The sequence below is a fragment of the Lemur catta genome, chromosome 18 (assembly GCF_020740605.2).
Source record: "Lemur catta isolate mLemCat1 chromosome 18, mLemCat1.pri, whole genome shotgun sequence".
Classification (NCBI taxonomy): domain Eukaryota; kingdom Metazoa; phylum Chordata; class Mammalia; order Primates; family Lemuridae; genus Lemur; species Lemur catta.
Genome location: NC_059145.1, coordinates 36,305,012 through 36,325,478, shown reverse-complemented (window position 1 = coordinate 36,325,478; position 20,467 = coordinate 36,305,012). Strand labels below are relative to the sequence as shown.

General features: G+C 60.0%; 1 protein-coding gene across 2 annotated transcripts in view; it reads left to right on the top strand.

Annotated features, from left to right (window-relative positions):
* The first annotated feature begins 537 nt into the window (after positions 1-537).
* Positions 538-20,467, top strand: part of PRKCD (protein kinase C delta) — a 28,522-nt gene continuing 8,592 nt past the window's right edge. The window contains exons 1-8 of one of the 2 annotated variants that reach the window (XM_045529987.1): positions 538-571; positions 3,771-3,882; positions 15,917-16,039; positions 17,106-17,239; positions 18,646-18,706; positions 18,892-19,054; positions 19,155-19,186; positions 20,271-20,356. In XM_045529987.1, coding sequence (XP_045385943.1) covers positions 15,925-16,039; positions 17,106-17,239; positions 18,646-18,706; positions 18,892-19,054; positions 19,155-19,186; positions 20,271-20,356 — 591 coding nt within the window. In that variant the 5' untranslated portion in view covers positions 538-571; positions 3,771-3,882; positions 15,917-15,924. Of the gene's footprint in view, positions 572-3,770; positions 3,883-15,916; positions 16,040-17,105; positions 17,306-18,645; positions 18,707-18,891; positions 19,055-19,154; positions 19,187-20,270; positions 20,357-20,467 lie in introns of both variants that reach the window. The other variant, XM_045529986.1, reaches the window with a different exon arrangement.

The following is a 20,467-nucleotide window of genomic DNA, read 5'->3' as shown; positions in this document are numbered from 1 at the left end:
GTGGGGAGCGGGGGAACCCCCGCGGGCGCCTCCTCGGCCCGGTCGTGTATTGGGGGCGCCGCCCCCGGGCCTCGGCGTCTTCCTTCGTAAAATGGGGCCCCTGCGGGGGCTGGCTTGCGCGCTAATGGCAAGCGGGAGGCGAAGAGAAGGACAGAGAAGCCGGGAGACGGACCCTCACAGCGAGAGGCTGAGAGACGCGGTACCCCTGACTCCCAGCTGGCCGGGGCGGGGCCTCGGAGGGGCGGGCCCACTCGGGGGCGGGGCGGACCCTACCGGGGGCGGAGCGGACCCCCTCGGGGGCGGGGCCGGGCCGGCACCTGGGTGAGGTCGCGCCGCCCCGCCCCCTTGCACTTCCGTGTGCCGCGGCACCCGGGCGAGAGGCGGCAGCCCAGAACCCCCGAGCGACCCCAGCGTCCGCCCGCCGCGCCGAGGGCCGGGCCGTACCTCCCTGGCCGCTGGGCCCGTCCCCATCGGGCCCGCGCCGACCCCCGTCCGCGCGCGCGCCCCGGAGCCGCGCGGGGAGCCGGGCCCCCGCCGCCGGGACCCTCGGCGCCTGGCCCTGCGCCCGGAGGTGAGTGAGAACTGGGCCCGGGCGCGGGATCGGCGCTACCCCGAGGGCGCGACGCCCTCCCTGCCCCCTCCCCGCTCCGGTCCCCGTTTCCCGTTTCTGAAACTGAAAAACTGAGCTGCGGCCAGTGAAAGTCCCGCCGTGCGCCGAGACTCGCCGGTGCCTCTGTCCCCTCGTCCGTCGGTCCGATCGTCCGTCCGTCCCGCCACTGGACAGTGGGGGCTGAGACCCTTTCGTCCTACAGCTCCCGGCCCCTCTACCCTCCTGTGTGGCCCCCGCTCCTCCAAGGGGTCTGTGCGTCCCTTCCGAATCTCTCCGGGGCCCTGTGTCCGTCCGTCTGTTCCCTCCCGCTCCGTGCTCGCCTGTCCGCCGCCCGCCAGACCCGCTCCGTCTGTCCCTCGCCCTCCGCGTGCTCCATCGCCCCACCCCCACCCAGCCGCCCCCTTGATCCTGTCCTCCCGGAGCCGCGCCCCCGGCCCACGCTCGCCTCCCGCTGCCTGTCCAGCCTCCTCTGCTTTTCTACCGCCCCGCCGAGGCCGGGCCGCCCGCCGGGGCTCGCCTCCCCCCTCTCCCCTCCCCCCTCCCTCCCCTGGGTCCCAGCCGGCCCGACCTGCGCGGCGCCTCCTCCTCGGTCTCTCTTTCAGTCTTGGAGTCTTTCTCGTCTCTCGGTCGGTCTCTGGGCTGGGCGTGGCTCCAGTCTCAACCATCCGCCTTCCTGCCCCTCCGCCCCTCTCAGCCCCCTGCCCTGGTGGCCCCTGCCTGGTGCGGTCTTTCCCTGCCCGCTAACCCAGATGCCGCCCCCCGTGGGGGGCCCAGCCAGTGGAAGGGGGGAGGGAACATCAGCACTGCTCCCACTTCCCCAAAAGAGCCCCACTGAACCCTTACCTGAACTGGACAGAAGGATTTGGTATGAATTGGGGGGGCCCTACCTGTACGCAGGGACCCTGTCTCCTTGTGCTGAGTTGCCTGTATCCTGGCTTGTGGGTATGTTGTGTGTCTGTCTCCTTCTGTGTTCTTTGGCACTTGCCCCTGTGCATGCATATTCTTTTTCACATGTGTGACTTGCCTGTATATACGTTCGTCTGCTTGTGTGTCCTGAGGCTCTGTGTGTGTCCTTTGCAACTGTATGTGTACCATGGCTTGGTGTGTTCTTTGTCCCCTCTGTGTATGTGTGTGTATATCTTTGCCTGCCCGTATGTGTGTCCCTGTGTGTCTGGAAGGTTCAGTGTTGCACACTGGGTGTATCATGGTGACCAGCTATCCATGAGTACCTTAGATCCATTCATTGTGGGAGCCCCTGGTGTTGGGATCCCAGCCCACCGGGCTAATGTGTGAATGTTTCTGTATGAGTGTGTTTGTGTGTGTGCACTCACATGTGGTTCTTCTTCTCCCTCTGCCACTGAGCTGCTGTGACCAGACGGACCTGGTCACCAAGGGAGAGGACTGGTCTCTTGGGTTTCCTTGTTCCTGCTGTTGACCAAGCTGGGTGTGGTGGGCAGGCCGGCAGAGGGCAGCTGTATGGCATGCATGTGTGTGGTTGTGTGTGTGAGGTGTGGAGGTGTCTGAGTGGCTGTACCTGGCAGTGTGGGGCCACAGTGGGAGTACATGACTGGTGGCAGACACACTCTGACTGTATGAAACTCCCAGGGTGTGCTTGGGGAGTGACTGTGATTGTGGGGAACTGAGAGTGCTTGGGCGTGGGTGTCAGCAGCAGGAGGGGGTGTGACAAGGTGTGTGGTGACAGTGCTGGGCGGGAAGGTGAGAGCCCAGTGTGTGTGAGCACGTGGGACACTGTGAGGGTGTGGTGTGCACGCAGCACCCTGGGGAGGCAGTGAGAGCCAGAGGGCAAGTCTTGGGGTTTGTAGTGTTATGATCAAGAAAGACCTCGGGCTCTGGGCACAAGACAGACCTGGGCTCAAATACTTGCTGTGCCTATTAAGAGTAGGAGACCCAAGCTAGGGCTCTCTAAGGCTGAGTTATCTGTAGCATGGAAAATTGTCATGAGGACTAAAGGTCCTGTGTCAAAGGTCCTTTAGCACAGTGTTGGCCCATAGTGAGAGCACAGCACATGCTAAGTCTTATTTGGTGACCACACCCCAGCTCTATAGGGTTCTCCTGGGAGGTGGGGCTAATGAAAGCCCAGAGAGTCCCCAACCCAGTTTCCTCCCTATGATGTGTCTGTTGCCCCCTGTCATCCCCTTGACCAGGCTGCTTATGGGAGGGAGGGAGTGCTGACAGAGCCCCCAGGACCCAGCACTGTTCAGCCCACATGACAATCCTTCTGCCACCAGGGGAAAGAGGGGTGAGGGGTGATTTGGAGCTGTGACTTCAGGGCCCTGACACCGTTTAGCTGGCACAGCTAATTGGAGTTTAAATTAAAATTAGAAATAATTTAAAGTGCAGACAAAAAAAAATAATAAAGCCTGAGGATGCCTTTGTCCCCAGGGAGTAGTGATGGGGGTCCTCAGCCGCGAGAGGGGCTCACATCTGGGGAGGAGAATCGTTTATGGAGGCCTGGCCTGGCCTGCAGAGTAAATGCTCAGGCCTTTCAGCTAGGAGACCCAGGGCACCTCGCTGCCTTTGCCATTCCTTCCTTCCAGGGTCTCTCCAGGCATCAGTTTTTACAGCTGTATAATGGGCACAATAGTGATGAAAGAATCACCTGAACTGTAAGGTTCAAAACAAGGGATAAAAAAATGTCGCTATTCATTTGGCACGCTCAATGTGAGTCCAGCACAGGAGCTGGCACGCCACATCACTGGAGACTTGGAACCACCTGGGGAGAGGGGTGCTAGTATTTTCCCCATTTTAAAACCTGAGGCTCAGAGGAATTGCCGCAGGGCATAAAGTGCCCAGTTTCATCCTAGGACTCCTGAGCCTGCAGGGCAGCCTCCTGTAGACAGGAGGGTCAAGAACAGCTTTTTGCTCTGTCTGTTGGTGTACTCACCAGGCTGGAAATGTTCTAAGGGCAGGGACACAGTGTTCTCTACCTCTAACATGGAGTGGACACCTAGCCGGTACTCAGGAAAAGTTGGGCCCAGCACCCCATTTCTAGAGAAGAGAAAACCAAGTCCAGAGAGGCCTGAGGTCTTAGGGCCAGGTGAGATGGAACTGGGCTGTGTCAGCCCTGCTGAGGTGGGCTGATGGGGAGAGACTGTTTGGCAGTCCCTCCCAGCTCAACTGTTTTCTTCTTTTCCTACAGGTCTGCTGAGAATTGGCCCGGGCGAGGGGGGCAGGTCTCTTTCTCCCAGTGGTTGGTGTGTGGCAGTGGCAGCAGCAGCTAGGACAAAGGACAAGGAGGAGCGGAGCCCCAGGTAGGACTGAGTCCTCTTCAACAGATGGATAGTGCGCAGGAGTGGCCTTCCTCTTTGAGCTCCTCCCCTTCCACTGTGGGGCCAGATGGGGGTGGGGGACATGTATGCAGAATCCTTGATCTGGTTGTGGGGCTTGGGTGCCCAGAGGTGGCAGCTGTTTGCCCTGCCTAGGAGGCGCTCCCTGCCCATGAGGAACTCTCTGCCAAGAACCTAGCTCTGGCTCAGGGAAGGCTTTGGCCTTGGAGCTCAGAGGACTGGGGCCCACCAGTAGTTTGGGGCAAGGAGTGGTGACACTTTTTTGGTCAGTTAGGGAGAAGATGGCATAGGAGCCAAGGGTTGGGGGTAGATGTATCAGCTTTTCCAGGGCCCCTTGTGTCTGCCTCAGACTGTCCTCATCATCACGCAAGGAAACTGAGGTTCACCCTGGGCCCCACAGTGGGTTAGATGCTGCACGGAGAACAGAGCGGGGTCCCCAGCTCTTGGCACGACTGAGCTCTCTTCTGTGCCCCAGCTCCACTCCATCTCCCTAGCCTATCTGAAGCCTGAGGAAGGGCTCTAAACCCGTCTTTCCAGCCTCCAGGTTCAGGGGGAGCTGGGCGGAGTCTCCAGGGAGTGCTGGGGAAGGAAAGCTGCAGTCTCTCTGAGGCCCCTCATAAAGCTAGAAATCCCTCCTTTGGGGGCCAACCGTGCCCTCTGTAGCCCCCGTTACAATGAAAATGCCGCTGTGAGTTACTCACTGGATGTCCAGGGCCCCAGTGAGCAGGTTTCTGGGGATGGGGTGGGTGTTGAGGAAACCTGGAACCTGGCAGTGACAGTAAGGGGATGGCAAAGATGGTGTTTCCTCCAGGAGTCCTCCCTGATCAACCCCCTATGCCCACCCCTGTGGGCTGTCAGGCACCTATAGGTCTTGGGGTTGATGGTGAGTAGACCTGAGAGGGCTGGGCCTCCTGGGCCTGACTCTGGGCAGGGGAAGAGGTCAGGGCCTTTACCCCTGGGGTGGTAGAACAAGAGTGGGGTCTTGGCTGGGCGCGGTGGCTCATGCCTGTAATCCCAGCACTTTGGGAGGCCAAGGCAGGAGGATCACTGGGGGCCAGGAGTTTGAGACCAGCCTGGGAAACATAGCAAGACCCTATCTCTACAAAAAAACAAAAAAGTAGCCAGTCGGTCATGGTGGCACGCACCTATAGTCCCACCTACTCGGGAGGCTGAGGCAGGAGGATCACTTGAGCCCAGGAGTTCTGAAGCTGCAGTGAGCTATGATTGTGCCACTGCACTCCAGCCTGGGCAACAGAGCGAGACCCTGTCTCTTAAAAAACAACAATAAAAGAGCAGGGTCTTCACTGGGCCTTGTGTTTATTCAGCCTATGCCCAAACCTGGTGGGGAGGAGGTGACGTGCCCTTGGCTGTCTGAGGGCCTCTGCCACCTGAGTTCAGGGGAGCTAGCCTTCCTGGCACTTAGTGTCGTTCCTAAAGGAGTTCAATTAGCCTTGGAGCCAGCCTACTTTCAACCCTCAAACATCACCTCCCTGGCAGGCACAGACATGCACGTGTACACACAGGGCTACAGAAAGCCAGGCCACACTGGGCACGCATACCTGCACACGCACCATACACCTGGGCACACAGGGACACAGGTATTTACGTGCACCCACCCACAGACACACTGAAACGCATGCACAGATGCTTACCTTGTTACCGTTGGCATCCATGAATTTAGATACCTGCCCACACACACCACACTGTGCCCATTCTGGGTCAGGAAGAGGGGCCCAGGATGAGGGTCCGGGTGTGGCTGTGATCACAGGGACTCGAGGGGGGGTGGGCCACACTGGGAAATGAGCTCTGCCCAGGCATTCAACAGCTACCCTGCCAACCTGGCCCAGGGCCTCAGGCTGACCAGGGCTTGACATTGGAGATAAGGGGGTGAGGGAGCATAGTGGGAGGGGCCATGTGAACTGCAGTGACGCTGTGTGTGGCCGTTGCCACAGAGGAGGAAGTGGTCATGGGCCTGAGGTGCTCATAGGAGGGTGGGGGTCCTGTCAACTCCTCTGTCCATGTAGCATCCGTGCCTGGAGAGAGTGGGGTTGCTGGGCTCTCGGGACTGGGAAGCAGGCAGGGTACTCTTCTCCTGGAGTGGTCTGTCCACTTTTCAAGGCTTGGGCCCAGGAAAGAGGCCTGTCTGTCCGAGTCGTTTCCGGAGGCTCACTTCCTCTGGGCTGCCCAGGAAGTGGTTTCAGAGTGGGACTGACCATCCCTCTGCATGTGGCCTGCCCACCCCTGCCTTGCCTGCCCAGGGAGCGGCGTCTGGCCAGAAGGTTAGGCTGACTGACCAGGCTTTTTCCTGCCAGAGCTGCCCAGGCCTTGTTGCTGGCTCTAGGAGAGGGGAAGGGGCTAAAGCCACGACATCCCCTACAGCCCCCAAAAGCCCGGCTCCTTCCTGCTCGGGGCCTGTAGGCCTGGGCTCAGGAGTTCCGGCTCTGGTAGACATGCCCCTGGGAGTGGTGATGGCTGGGCTGCATCTCAGGGATTAGGTAGCTCCAAGAGCTGTGTGAATGAGCCTGGCAAGTGGCTTTGCCACTCGGTGCCTCAGGTTTCCTCTCTGACAAATGAGATGATGATGGCATCCATCTTTATGAGATTGTGCTGGAAATAACAGTTACTGTATGCAAAGTAGCTGGCACCACTCTTGGCACATTGTTAGTGTTTAGTAAGTAGAAACTGTAGTTATATAAAGCACTTAGTGCCTGGTTGACAGTAACGATTCGAAAAATAGCAAGTGGCACCAATGAGGGGGTTAGTATTGTCACAGTGTTGCAGGGCCAGGAGGCTGCAGAGACCACCTGACTGAGAAGCCAGGTCTCTGGCTCCCTCGTCCCCCTCGATTCTGCCTCCAGTGGCAATGCCAGAAGGTGGGGAGGGCCTGTCACTTCAGTAGGTTCCGTGTCCTCTGAGGAGAAGAGCTCCCGGCTGCACAGCTCGGCCCCTGCCTGCGCTTCTCCCCCTCACTCCCTTTCAAAGGGAGAGAAACAGATCCTGTGACAAACATATATGGGGAAGGGAAAGCAGTCTGCAGCTGCCTGCTGCCCCTCAGGGCTCCCCTCAGGCGGCCCGCTCTGGCCTCCTGCAGGACGTGGTTTTGGAGAGTGGCTGGGAGTGAGGGGTGGGTGGTGAGCCCTCCTGCCAGCCCGCCTGTCCTTCTGGAGTCAGCCTTTGGGCTGGGGAGGGGACAGGAGTCTGGGATGATGAAGAGTCAGGAGAGCTAGAGATCCCCTCTACACATGTCCTTGACACGTGGCGGCTGGGGGCAGGGGCCTGCCTGTCCCAGGGACACGCAGAAGGTTGGCCCAGTGAGGGTTGGGTGAGCACTGGCCTTCACTATTTGGGGCCAGGAGGCTGGGGGTGTGGCGTGCCGGGAGCAGTAGTGACAGTGGTGGGGGAGGGCGAGGCCTGGGCTGAGTGTGGGGCGTCCTGAGGTTTAGGAGGAGCAGGGCTCCTGTGGGCACAGACAGACCGGGCTGAAGCCTCGCCCGATGCCTACTGGCTGTGTGCCTTGGAGCCGGGGATGGGACTGCTCCTTGGTTGCCTCGTCTGTGAAAAGGGCAGATCAAGGAGTGTCCTGTGTGAGCGGGCTGATGGGAAGGAGCCCTTGTGTGGGGTGGGGGTGGGGCAGGAGGGCAGAGCAGCAAGCACTGAGGCTCCGAAGCGGGAAGGAACTGGCTGTTCAGGGAACCGAAAGGGGTCAGTGTGGCTGGGGCACAGAAGTTGAGGGTGCAGCCTTGAGGTCAGGGAGGTAGTGGGAGCGGGCTGGGTGGGGAAAGCTGGGGAGGGGTCTGGGCTTATCAGAGGGGCAGTGGGAGACACTGCACGCTTGGGCAGGGGTGACAAGATCTGCTTTACTGTTTTAAAAGCCCTGTCTGGTGACTGGAGCTGAGGGACTGTGGGGCCAGAGTAGAGGCCGGGGAGCAGTGAGCAGGCAGGTGCAGAGCCCGGGGACGTGGTGGTAGCCAGGATAGGGCAGAAGGTGGATGAAGAGAGGACACGGGGACAGACTGCACATGCAAAGGCTGGCAGCGTGATGGTCTTGCTGGGTGGGGAGGGGCCCCTGGGGAGGGAGCTCAGTGGGCGGCCGTGGCAGTTTGAGCGCCTGTGGGGTCATTCATGTGGTCACTTTGGGAGGCAGGTGGGGCCATGAGCCTAGAGTTCAGGAGGGTGTGGGCCCAAGGTGGAGAACTGAGGGTCTAAAGCCTGGGCTCGGGAGGAGCGGGCGCAGCAGACCTTCACTGGGGAAGTCTGAGAGGCCCCAGGAACAGGGCTGGGGTGACTCCCTCGAAGGTCCCTGCCAAGGCACCTACGAGGACAGGCTTGCGGTGGCTGAGCCGCTGTTTTCACAACAGCCCCGGAAGCTTTGGATCATGTCTATGGCCGTGTTGGGTAAACAGGTAGAGCGGAGCAGCCAGTCGCCAAGGCCCACGGCCGATCAGATATCTGGTGGTGTGAGCTGTGGGCCAGGGTTGGGGGCGGGAGGAGGATCTCAGGGTCCTCCAGTATCGGGGCTGGAGAAACCTCAGGAGCCTCCATTGTCCAGACGGGGAGTGTGGAGCCCTGAGAGGGGCAGCAGCGGGCCGGGCTCTGCCAGTGGGCTCAGGCCACCTTCACTCAGCCCAGGCTCTTCCCGAAGCAGCAGGGCACACAGTGCACCCCACAGCGGGGTCGCTTGAACCTCTTTTCCCACTGATCCAGGAAAGTTTGGAGGCCCCTGTGGCTACCAGAGGCAGCTGGAGGAGGGTGGTAGGGCAGTTGGGGAGAGGGCCAGGTGTGAGGATGACAGTGGTGATGCTGACAGTGGTGACAGCTTCCATGTGTTATCACTGCCTCTGTGCCAGGCCCTGTGCTTAGCACAACCCCCTGGGCAGGCCATAATCAGTCCCACATTAGAGATGAGCCTCCAGAGCCGCTGGCCAAGTTCGCAGGGCACCCAGGGCACCAGATCTCCGGTTCCTCTGTTCGCTGCCCGGTGTGGGGTGGCGCACCACGTGGGCCGGTGCTGCCTCTCTCCCAGCTTTCTCGAGATCTCTGAAGTAGGGTGGCGTCGTCTGGGCCCTGCCCACCCCCCAGGGATGGATGGCGAAAGGCTCAGTGGCCGTATTGCCTTCTCCCAAACACAGAACAATTGTCTCCTGTTGTGAGCGATCAGGAACACCATGGGGCCTCTGTGTGGGAGAGAGAGGGCTAAGGAGTGGGACCACGGGGGGCTGATGGAGGATCTGTTCCCACCTCCAAACATGCCCTCGCCCGCTGGAGGCCAGGTGCAGTTCCAGGACTGGCACTGGCGGTGCTCTCCCCCTTCCCCGGGTCTGCCCCATTGGCTTTGTGGCTTCGGCTGATCTGCTCAATCTCTCTTTCAGTTTCTGCACAGTGAGCCTGGGGCTCATGGGGCTCATGCGTGCAGTGCCCGGCGTGGCTGTCCCCACCAGCACAGGTTCAAGCCCTCCCCTCCTCCTGTGCACCTGGCCTGTGACTGTCACTTGTGACCCCCAACCTTGTCCTCAGCCTCAGCTGACTTCCCCTGAGGGCCCTCTGGGTGGGCGGAGGCCTGCCCAGTGCTGTGCCTGACCAGCCCACTCCTTCCTTTACACACTTTGGACTTTGCTCCGGACCAGAAGGGGCTTTCTCCACCTCCCCCAGCGGGGAGGCCCAGCCTGGCCTGACACCCAGCTGCCCTGCCTGCCCCCTCCCCTTGTCCCCACCCATTGTGCCTGGGGGCTGCATGTGGACTTTCTTGGTGCCAGACCCTAGTCAGTCATGTGTGTGTTTATTTCTGTCTGCCTGGAGCGTCTCTGTGCCTGTGTTGTGGCTTGTGACACCCCACGTGCGTGTGGATGTGGATCCTGTGTGGCTGGGCGTGGTCTGTGTGGGCCTGGATGTCTGTTGACATGTGAGAGCCGGTGAGTGGGGGTGTGTTTCTGTGTGTGCTACTGAGTCATCACAGGAGTGTGTAATGTGCTTGTGGCTACGATGTGTGTGTGTGTGTGTGTGTCCGACTTCAGGTGGGGCTCCCGTGTGTTCGGGTTGGTGGGTGTGCCTGTGTGTGCACACACGTGTGCGGTTATTCTTGGAGAGGCCCAGACGTACCCCCACCCTGGCTTCTCACAGAGGCCCCCTTGTCCTTGCAGGAGCTGGCGCTCTGGCTCCTCCATGAAGGAGCCTTTGTTCCCTTCTCAGGGGTACCTGGAGCCCTCCCTCTGGCTGAGCCCAGGGCTTCCTAAATCCTAGGGCTAGTGGGGTCCCTCGGGGCTGTTCCCCCGAGGAGGTCCTACCCCACACATGGTGGCAGGCCTGGGCTGTGAGCCGATGACAGCCAGAGTCCCAAGTCCTGCCCCTCTGGCCCTTCCAGACCCACTGGCAGGGTGGGCTGGGATATCCCTGCTGACCCCTCAGATTGAAGGCCATCCAGCCCCATGTGACCCCAGTCCCTTTCACTCTCTACCACTTGCTGGCTGGGCTTGAGGAGGGCTGGGGAAGACCTGGGGCTGGGGTGGGCCTTTGGGGCCCACAGCTCCCGCCCTGTCATATACAGAATCATGTCGCCATGTGGGTGCATTTTCTGGGGAAGAGGACACCCATCTTTCATTGGATTCTTAGGATAGTGCAACCCCCTTTGCAATTGCAAAAGGTACGGTCATGCTGCCTGGGCCCCACTGCTGATTCCCTTGGAATTCTTGTGGGCTCGGGGGGCCTGGCAGTGGGGTTTCTGAAACACCCCCAGGAGCCAGAGCTGAGGAGACTGAGCTAGAGGCAGAGACACCACCCAGAAAAAACCCAGGTCCTCAGCATGAATGAGCCCAGATACCTGCATAGGTTACCTTCCTGGGAAGTGGGGGAGGATCCCCCAGGCTGGCCTTTTGAACTGCCTGAAAGGACACATGGGAATTCAGGAGGAGGACATCTTGGCTGAGGGAACAGCATGGACAAAAACTCAGGGACTTGAATAGAGACACATGTCCCAGAGGTGAGAGCTGAGGCAGAGAGCAGGGCAGGCTGGGGTATGGGGAGCCTCGAATGCCAGGCTGAGGTCTGGGCTTTCTCCAAGGGCGGTGGGAGCCCAGGAGTTGCAAGCTTCAAGAGGAATGGATGGAGGAAGGATCAGGGGTGGTGACAGCTGGGAGGGGCTGCTGGGGAAGGGGAGGAAGGGCTACTGTGTGGGGGGGTGAGGGGACAAGGCAGCCCTGCCTGGGGGATGAGGTGCCAGTCCTGGGGAGGAGTAGGTATGGGGAGCTCTGGGACCATAGGTCTGGTTCTTATCCTAGCACAGGGCTGGGTATGTGGGGACAGGGTCACCAGCTTTTGTGGAGGAGCCTCGAAGGGTCTTGCTGGGCCCTCCCTCCCACCTCCTGTTCCTCTTGCTGGCCCATTTCCTGGGTTGTGAAAGCCCTGTGGCCTCCCAGCCTAGCCACCGCTGCCTGCCTGCCTGGCCTGGCAGTTCCGCCGTGCCTGGGCCCCGCGCCCTGCCACGCTGCCAGGGCCAGCCCTGCTCCGTCCTGCCAATCACACCACCTCTCGCTCCCCTTCCTGCCCTGGCCTGTCTCCCCCTCCCCTCTTTATTCACCCCCGTCAAGGCGATGCAGGCTGGACAATGGCCTCCCTGCACGCAGAGTCTGCATTCTTGGAAATGCCCCCACTGTGCTGCCGCCTGCCGCCCAGTCCTGCCTGGCAGCAGGTGGCACGTTTCATGGGCAGGCGTCAGGTGTGTGTGGGAGAGGGCTGCGTGAGGTGGCGTGAGAGGCATAGCCCGCTCCCCAGGGTGCCTGTTCAAGGGAGCCAGACCCCAGGCCCACTGCAGTCTTTCCTTGCCCTTGCTTTGACCTCAGCCTGCCACCTCATGTGTCCCGACAGACACAGGCGCTTCTGAGGGAGCCCCCTGCACACCCACACCCTCCCCCCTCCATGTGACCAAGACCTCTCCTCTCCATCCCCTGTGGCCTGTGAGCAGGACTGAACCCAACGAAGGGCTGGGGTGGAGGGGACCAGGCCAGGTCTAGGAGCCAGGAGGATGTTGGCCTCAGTTTCCGCCTCTGTAAAATGAGGAGGTGGACATGTCGGTCTCTGAAGACCCATCTCTTGCAGACGTTTTGGCTTGTTGGGTTTTATTTTTCATCTTTGACAAAACTGTTATCAAATAAGTTAGACGTGGTATAGAAAAATCAGAAAAGGCATTCCTGGTCTAGATGGCAGCCCTCGGGCCACGTCTCCAGCCCCAGCCGCCTTTGTTGGTACACGCCAGCACATGCGTGGATGTGCAACACACATCCTTGTTCCCCGGCGGCCACCCTCTGTGCCCCAGGAACTCCAACCTCACAGTCACTCTGGTCACCTTGAGGCCTTGCCCGCTGCCCTGTACTGGCTGGGAACAGGTTTCCAACTGCCCCGTGGGAGGTGACCCGCCTGCTCTGGCCTGGCGAGCTACCACCTTTCCTTACTTCTGGGCTGCTGGGCCAGGGCAGGGTGGGGAGTACAGCTAGGAGACCCTCATTCCCTGGGGCTGGAATCCAGCTCAGCCCAGCCTTCTCCAGGTTTTAGGAACCCGAGGCTGGTCCAAGCAGCTGGGACAAGAGGGGAAGACAGCAGTTCAGGGGCGTGTACCTCCTTCATTGCGCAAAGACAGGGGGTCAAGGTCAGGTCTGGGACCAGCCTGCGGGGAATGGGTAGATAGACTCTGGTCAGCTCAGGGCACTTGTCTCCTGGTGCCCTTACCTCCCTATTTCCCTTTGTCTATTTGCATGCTTGAGTGCTATTTCTGGTACATTTATCTATCTCCATCTCTACCCTTTTCTCTTCTTTCGTCTCTTCTTCCCAACGTGGTATACTGGAAAGAACACGGGCTGTAACATCAGGCAGGCCAGGATTCAAACCTTTCTGCCACTGACTGGCTGTGTGACCTTGGACAAGTCGCTTAGCCTCTCTGAACCTCGATTTCTTCGTCAGTAAAATATCCACCTCCTGGCTCTGAACAGGGATGAAGTAAGCTAATGCAATTATAAGGCTAATCTGGTACATTGTCTGCCTCAGAAAAGAACTGTCCTTCTTATAAGTGGTGGAGCTGAGATTCACACCCAGACACTTTGATTCTGAGTCCAATGTGCTGCCTCTGCCACGGGTTGGAGAAGCAGGAGAATGGAGGTTAGGAGCCCACAGGCAGCCAAAACAGTCATCCCCATGGAGGCCGTGGGGGGTCCAGCCCCTGCCACCCCCATGGCCCTGCAGAGCAGCGATGAGTCTGGGGCTGAGCCAGTGGCCTTCCTTTGGGGCCTGTGGGCCTGGGCCGATTTGCATGGGGGCTATAAATAGTCAGCACACCTTGCTTTTGTGCCGTTGTTTCACCCCCTCTTTTCTCCACCACTGTTCAGATACTCTGCGACGTAGGTGGACAGACTCTGACTCCCTTATGCAGAGGGGGCCTGTGGCCCAGAGAGGCCCAGGACCTGTCAGGCTCACACCGTGATGCAAGAAGATGCCAGGGTCTGGGTAGTACAACTGGGGGCAGAGGAGGTGGCAGAACCTGGCCAGAGCCTGTGCCCTAGTTTTCATCCTAGGAAGTCGGGGCTGGGTGATCTAACTCTGGGGTTACTGCCAGGTAGCCCTGTGGTAGCCCGCAAAGACCATGGGTCCCCTGTCCTCGTGGTACTGTGGCCTGGCTGTGCAGGTTTAGGGCTGGGGCCTGGGCCTGCTGTGGTTGTGGGTTTCCCTCCAGTGCCTGTGACCGTGAGCAGCAGCTGCCCTGAGTGAGAGCTGGGAGCGCTGGCAGGCAGCCTGCACGGCTGGCAGGGGAGGCTGGTCCTAGGCTCTGCCTCAGCCTCCTGGGGCTTCTCTGACCCGCGCCTCCTCCATGCAGGCCATCAGGGCTAGCCCCCAAGGGGATGTGGCTGGGAGGAGGCGGTGGCCAGCAAGGGTGTGGAGCACCCAGTGTCCCAGGATGAGCTGCCTGTGTTCTTGGAGGCTCGGTTTCCCTGTGTGAGAGGCAGGGTCAGTAACCAGCACTGTCTTCCCAGGCTGTTGGGCAGGTGGACTGGATGGGGTGGGGGATGTGAGTGCACTTAGTAAACTGTGACGGGAGGTGCTCAGGTGAGGGATGGGTGCTGCAGGTGAGAGGGGTGGTTGTGATAAGAGGACCCCTCCCTGAGGCCTGTTGGGTTTATACCTGCCCTCATCCTACACGGGTTCTGAGCTCTTGTCATCATGACAGGCCTGAGCCCTGGCCCCCTGCAGCACACTGGCTCCTTTATCTCTGTCCACCTGCCCCTCAGCCCTCGTCCTCTGAGCACACAGCAGTCACTTCCTGCCCCAGCTGGGTCTCCAGGTTCTCCTGTGAGGAAGCATGAGGCCGAGCTGAGTCTGCTGGGGTCAGGCCCTGGGTGTTCAGGCACAGACTTGTGACAAGTGTGTGCTGTGCAGAGGCCCTGCCGATGAACATTCCAGACCCCAGGGAGCACTCACGTGGGTGCTCAATGTCTTGGACCCCCGACCAGGCAAGGCAGCAGGAGGAGCAAGACATCTTACCCCCACACTCCTACACACGCTCGAGGCAAGGCCCGTGCAGCTTGCTTTTCACTCCAACATTAACTCAGCGCCTACCATGTGCCACCCACTGCTATGGCCTTGCAGGCACACCCACCTCCACGGCAGCAGTCACACCCATCATGCCCACGTGCAACCTCACATGTGCCAACACACATATGCACGCTCCAGCCTGGAAAGGACCCAACAGCAGCCCACAGCTGGCTCTCCCTCCCTGCCTGCCAAGAGGTCATGGCAGCTGGCCTGGTACCCAGCACTCATTGCCCACTCGCTGGTCTCAGGCTGATGGCTTTGGGGCCTGGGCTCAGGTGTGAGCTTGCGTGCCCACCCTCACTCCCACCGAGTAGGAGCCAGGCCCCACCTGGTACCTCTGCTCTGGCTGCTGGCCTCAGAGGACTGGCTGGGCCCACGGGGCTGGGCTGCAGGCTGAGGTCAGTGTTTGCCATGAGCTTGTCTGGGCTGGGAGCTTCCAGCAGACCCAGCTACCTTGTGCAGAAGCTGGAGGGAGCCCTCTCAGGGGCTGGGCAGCTGTTGTATGTGTGCACACATGTTGGGGGGATGTGGGCTGGAGTCTGGCCCTGAGTGCCGGCTTACGTTCAGGATGGAGTGAGGACATATGTGTGCACACAAACACGAGTGAGCATGAGTTCACTCAACCACGGTTACGGAGCACCCTCGTGTGAGACCGGGGCTGGCAGCCAGTGTCCATGTAGGTGCTTGCACACCTGAGTGTCTTTCATGAACGGCAACCTGAGGAGCCCCTGGGGGTCACCTGCTGGAGTGCCCCTTGACGTGGGGAAGAGTGAGAATGGGGGAGTGTAGGAGCTGCCCTGTGCGAATGTGCAGAGTAGTTCCCCTGTCTGAAAAGTGGGGGTGTTCACCTTGGCCCTGCTTGTCTGCCTGAGTAGTTATGAGCAAAAACCCCCCAAACTTCAAAAACCAAGAAGGGTTGCATGGGGCAGGATGGAAGGAGGAGGGGACACCGTCCCGCCCCCTTGGCGGGTGACAACTGGCTCTGTACATACTGGGTACCTGGTGTGGAGTAGGTGCTCAGCGGTTGGGTGCTGGGGGAGGCACTGAGTGACTGTCCCAATGAATGTCTCGGGGTCACAGACACTAACCCCTTCAGGGCCTAGGCAGGTTTTGCAGAGGAGTAAAGAGAGTGCACCTGGCCTGGGTAGGTGTATGGGCCAGCTGTCCCAGCACTGGCTGGCTATTATTGCCCAGCGGGCGCGATGTCACATCTTCCAGTTTTACCGGGGATGCCACAAATGCAGACTTACATAAAACTTCTCAACTTTTAACTTTGGCAACTAGGACTAGTGCATTTTATGCACTGTGTGGGCCAAACCTGGTGGTGGGGGAGCTCTGGGGGAGTGGGTCCCTGAGCGCCTCCTGTGGCTGTCCCTACTGGTCCCATTGGCTGCCTGGCCTCACCCCTCTTTGCATAACCCCGCTGCAGGCCCCGCCATGGCGCCGTTCCTGCGCATCGCCTTCAACTCCTACGAGCTGGGCACCCTGCAGGCCGAGGACGAGGCGAGCCAGCCCTTCTGCGCCGTGAAGATGAAGGAGGCACTCAGCACAGGTGGGGCTGGAGGCTGGACCCCGGAGAGGGGCTGGGAATCTGGGCCTGGTGGGAGGCACTGGAGGGGCCTTGCCCTGTTCCTTAGAACCTCTGAAGGCCCCTTCTCTTCCTCATCCTTGACTCTTTGCCCCTCCCAACTGTGCACCCAGGAAAGCAGAAGCCACGGGGTCTCTATAGGGTCTCAAACACTGGCCAAATGGAACCCTCCCTAGGGCTTGGAGTTTCTGGCTCCTCCTCTGTCAGCTGTTTTACCCAACAATTTCCACATGTGCATCTGTGCCAGGCCCTGTGCTGAGCACTGAGGATGCTGTCATGCTCCAGCACTGATCTGGCCCTGCCCCCATGGGGCTCACAGCTAGACACATGACAAAGCAGTGAGTCCTCTGACGAGGAAGCCCAGAGAAGGCACCGTCTGAGCCTGGGGTCATGGAGGACTTCCTGGTGGAGCCACACATCTCACACCATTCCCTCTTGCTTCTTCTGTCACCTGGTGAAGCCCTACTTGTCCCTCAGGTCTCAGCTGATCTGTCCCTTCCTCCAGGAAGTCTTCCCTGATCCTTAGGCTGGGTCAGCCCACTCGACCACGGGCAGGTCTAGAACCACCAGCCTTTGTCCTCCTCAATCTCGTCACAACTATGACTTAACAGGTTACTTGAGGAATTACTTGGTTCATTCTCTACCCAGGAGGAGGGATCCGGGAGGATGGGCACTGGGTTTAACTTCTCTCAGCTGTGTTTCTGCCGCTGCTACCGTGGCTGGCACGTGGGAGCTCTCAGCGTGTGTACACTGAGTGGATGCGTAAGGGAAGGTGACATTTAAGTGGAGCTGGAGCGAGTGGGTCACAGGAAGAGGGAACAGCAGGAGCAAAGGCCTGGAGGTGGGACCTAGCAGGGCGCCCTTGAGTCACAACAGGCAGCTCGGTGTTCTGGGGGATACTGGGGAGCCACAGCAAGCCCTCAGGGCAGGAGAGGCCCACAGATTCTATCAGGGCTGAAGGCTGTGGAGGTCCAAGGAGGGAGGGACGGAGGGGCCCTGGCCTGACCTCGCCTGCCTGGCCCCACTGCAGAGCGCGGGAAGACGCTGGTGCAGAAGAAGCCTACCATGTATCCCGAGTGGAAGTCCACGTTCGATGCCCACATCTACGAGGGCCGAGTCATCCAGATAGTGCTGATGCGGGCAGCCGAGGAGCCGGTGTCTGAGGTGACCGTGGGCGTGTCGGTGCTGGCCGAGCGCTGCAAGAAGAACAACGGCAAGGCCGAGTTCTGGGTGAGGGGCGCGCGAGCCTCCGTCTGAGGTAGTGCACGCGTGCATGTGTGTGCGTGCGTGTGCGTGTGCGCATGTGCAGACTCGGTCAGCGCGCACAGCTGCGGGCGCTGGGCCCTGCGCTGGCCCACCAGGCCAGCTCTGCAGCCAATGCCGCCTGGCTTTGAATCCCGGATCTCTGAGCCCCCGTTTGTGCATCTGTAAAAGGAGGAGCCACTGGGTCAGTTGTTCAAATGAAATGAGCAACTGGATCAAAGGGCTTATTGCAGAACCTGACATGGAGTAGGTGCTCAAGAAAGCCATCTTCCTTACTGCAGCTACATTTTCCCTTTTAATTTTGAAAAGGCAGGATATGCACATAGTAAAACATTCTGAACCTCAGGGAAGGGTGTGTCCCTGCCCCAACACCAGGCCACCAGGTCCCCAGGCCCCCTTCTCAGAGGCACCCATTGTTCTGGTTCTTTTTGGAATCTTCGCAGATATTCCAGGCCTAGGCAGGCACTGGAAGACAACATTATGGTGTTTAGCAGCAGGGAGGTGGGAGAAGGGGAAGGCCAGTGAACCCACCCACTCACCTGCTGAAATGGAGACTGGACGCACGCTTGTGTCCACCTGCCTGTGTGTTCTGGGCGGCCACAGGATGCCAGCATTGGCGGAACGCCCCTGGGGTTACCTGTGGGATGTAACCAAGATGTCTCCACCAGAAAAGACCTTGTGACCGACCACTGGAGGCTCTGGTCAGCCTCCAGCAAAGGGTGAAGGGGCCAGGGCTGCGCCAACCTTCTGGCAGTCAGGCAGGGACACAGAGGGGCCCCGGCTGGGCTCTCTCTCTCTCTCCACTCCCCCAAGGGAGGACATCAGTCACCAGGTCTAGGTCCTGGGGGAGGTGAGGGAACGGAGGGTCAGGTCCTGCCCTTAAGGCTGTCCTGCCTGTATGAGGAGCCCCTGAGAGAGAGAGCCAGCACAGGAGTGTTAGGATGTGTCCATGTTTCCGCCTGTGCACATAGGGGTAGGGTCCCTCCATTCTAAGATCCTTGCTAAGGGGGCAGGGGGGTGGGGGTGGGGAGTTTCCCATCCCACTTTGTTCCCAGGGCCCTGTGGCTGGGCTGGGTGTGGGCTGGATCCTTTCACTTCCCCAAATGTAATAATACCCATGGGTACAGTGTGGGGGGGCGGGGCTCAGGGGCGGGGCCCTGCCCACACTGGGCAGACACGGGTCTGGCTAGGCTTGGTGGGGGTCCCTTGGCCTCGGGGGACCAACCATGGGGGTGGGTTCTGAGTCTGGCCTGGCCCAGGCCCACCCTCACTGACCTTGTTGTCCCCCCCACCCTGGCCCCCAACAGCTGGACCTACAGCCTCAGGCCAAGGTGTTGATGTCTGTGCAGTATTTCCTTGAGGACGTGGGTAAGACCGCCTCACCTGGGCTGGGGATGGAGGGCTCACCTGCCAGGTTCAGGGGCCAGAGCCCACACTGAGGTTTAGGGAAGCTGCCCCCTTCAGCGATCTGACTGGGGCCCCCCTGGGAGGGACTGCAGGGGTGCAGCCCCTCCCAGACGCCAGGGCCGACTTCTTCACTCCGTGGCCCCCAGATTGCAAACAGTCTATGCGTAGTGAAGAAGAGGCCAAGTTCCCCACAATGAACCGCCGTGGAGCCATCAAACAGGCCAAAATCCACTACATCAAGAACCACGAGTTTATCGCCACCTTCTTTGGGCAGCCCACCTTCTGTTCTGTGTGCAAAGAATTTGTCTGGTGAGGGCTGGCTTTGCCTGCCGGTGGTGGTACAGGGAAAGGAGGGCCCCCACCCCGGGGCACCTGCTCACGCACCCTGCCTGGGATTTTTGCCTTTCAGGGGTCTCAACAAGCAAGGCTACAAATGCAGGCGTAAGTGTCTCCGCAGCCCCGCTGTGTGGATATGTGTGTGCTTGCGGGTGCACTGCCTGTGTGCATTCACGGGCAAGTCTGTCTCCAGACTGGGACAGCCCTGGGATGGCTGGACAAGGGCTCTGTGTACTTGAGTGTGTGCATGTGCGCTTCTCCTCGTCACAGTCTGTGTGTGCAGCAGTGTGTTCAGGGAACACGAAGTTGGTAGCCTGAAGTGGGCTGTGGGAGAGTTATTTACACAGAAACCAGCCAAGGCTCTTTCCGGGAGAGGAGGTTGTGGGACCTCTGCTGGCACCCTCTGGCTGCACGTGCTCTGTGTGGACGTGGGTGTCTCCGGGTACACGAATGGGAGCACGCCTTTCTCCGCGGGGAACATGCAGGAGGCACTGTGGGCTGGCGCCGTGAGCACAGCCTCAGGAGCCAGGCTGCCTGGGTTTTAATCCCAGCTCTACCACCTGCTAGCTGCAGGGCCTTCAGCAAAGTTACTTAACCTCTCTGTTCCTCAGTTTCCTCATCTATAAACTAAGAATAGGGTCACTGTGAAGATCAAATGGGGTAAAATATGTAAAGCTGTATTTTAAGTGCCTGTCATGTGGTAAGCGTTCAATATAAGAAGTCTATTGTCATTGCCACAGATGCCTGCTGTGTGTGTAGATGTCCTTGTGTTGGGGTGTGTCCGTGTGCACGTGTGAGGGAGCTTAGATGTCTGGGGGTCTGGGGCACGGGAGAGGGAAGGAGGGGCTCTCCTGCCCTCAGTTCTCTCTCTGCAGTGCCCAGCCCCAAGGCCCCTCACTTCTGCCCACCCTCCCTGCCCGCTTGGACCCCTTAACCTTCCCTAGTCCCTGAGACCCTGCAGATTGGCCTGTCCTTCCTGCCCTGTGCTCTCCGGGGCCCTCCTTCGAGGGTTGATGGGAGGAGAAAAATCAAACACTGGGCCCAAGGCCTCTGCGGGGTGAGGGTGTGGGCGGTCAGGGAGAACGGTGGCTTTGTGTGGAGGGCTGGACTCGGCCAGCGGGCGCCAGCTCACAGACTCTGCCCCTCCCGGTGCCTTCCCATCCCCCTCCCGGGCCTGCGCCTCTTCAAGAATGCAACGCTGCCATCCACAAGAAATGCATCGACAAGATCATCGGCCGGTGCACGGGCACTGCGGCTAACAGCCGGGACACCATAGTGAGGCTGGGCCTAGGGCAGGGGGGCTTGGCCAGGTGGGAGGGGTTCCACTGCTCCCCACACCTTCCCTGGGGGGCTGACCCCATCCCCATTTTTCTCAGCCCTTCCTCG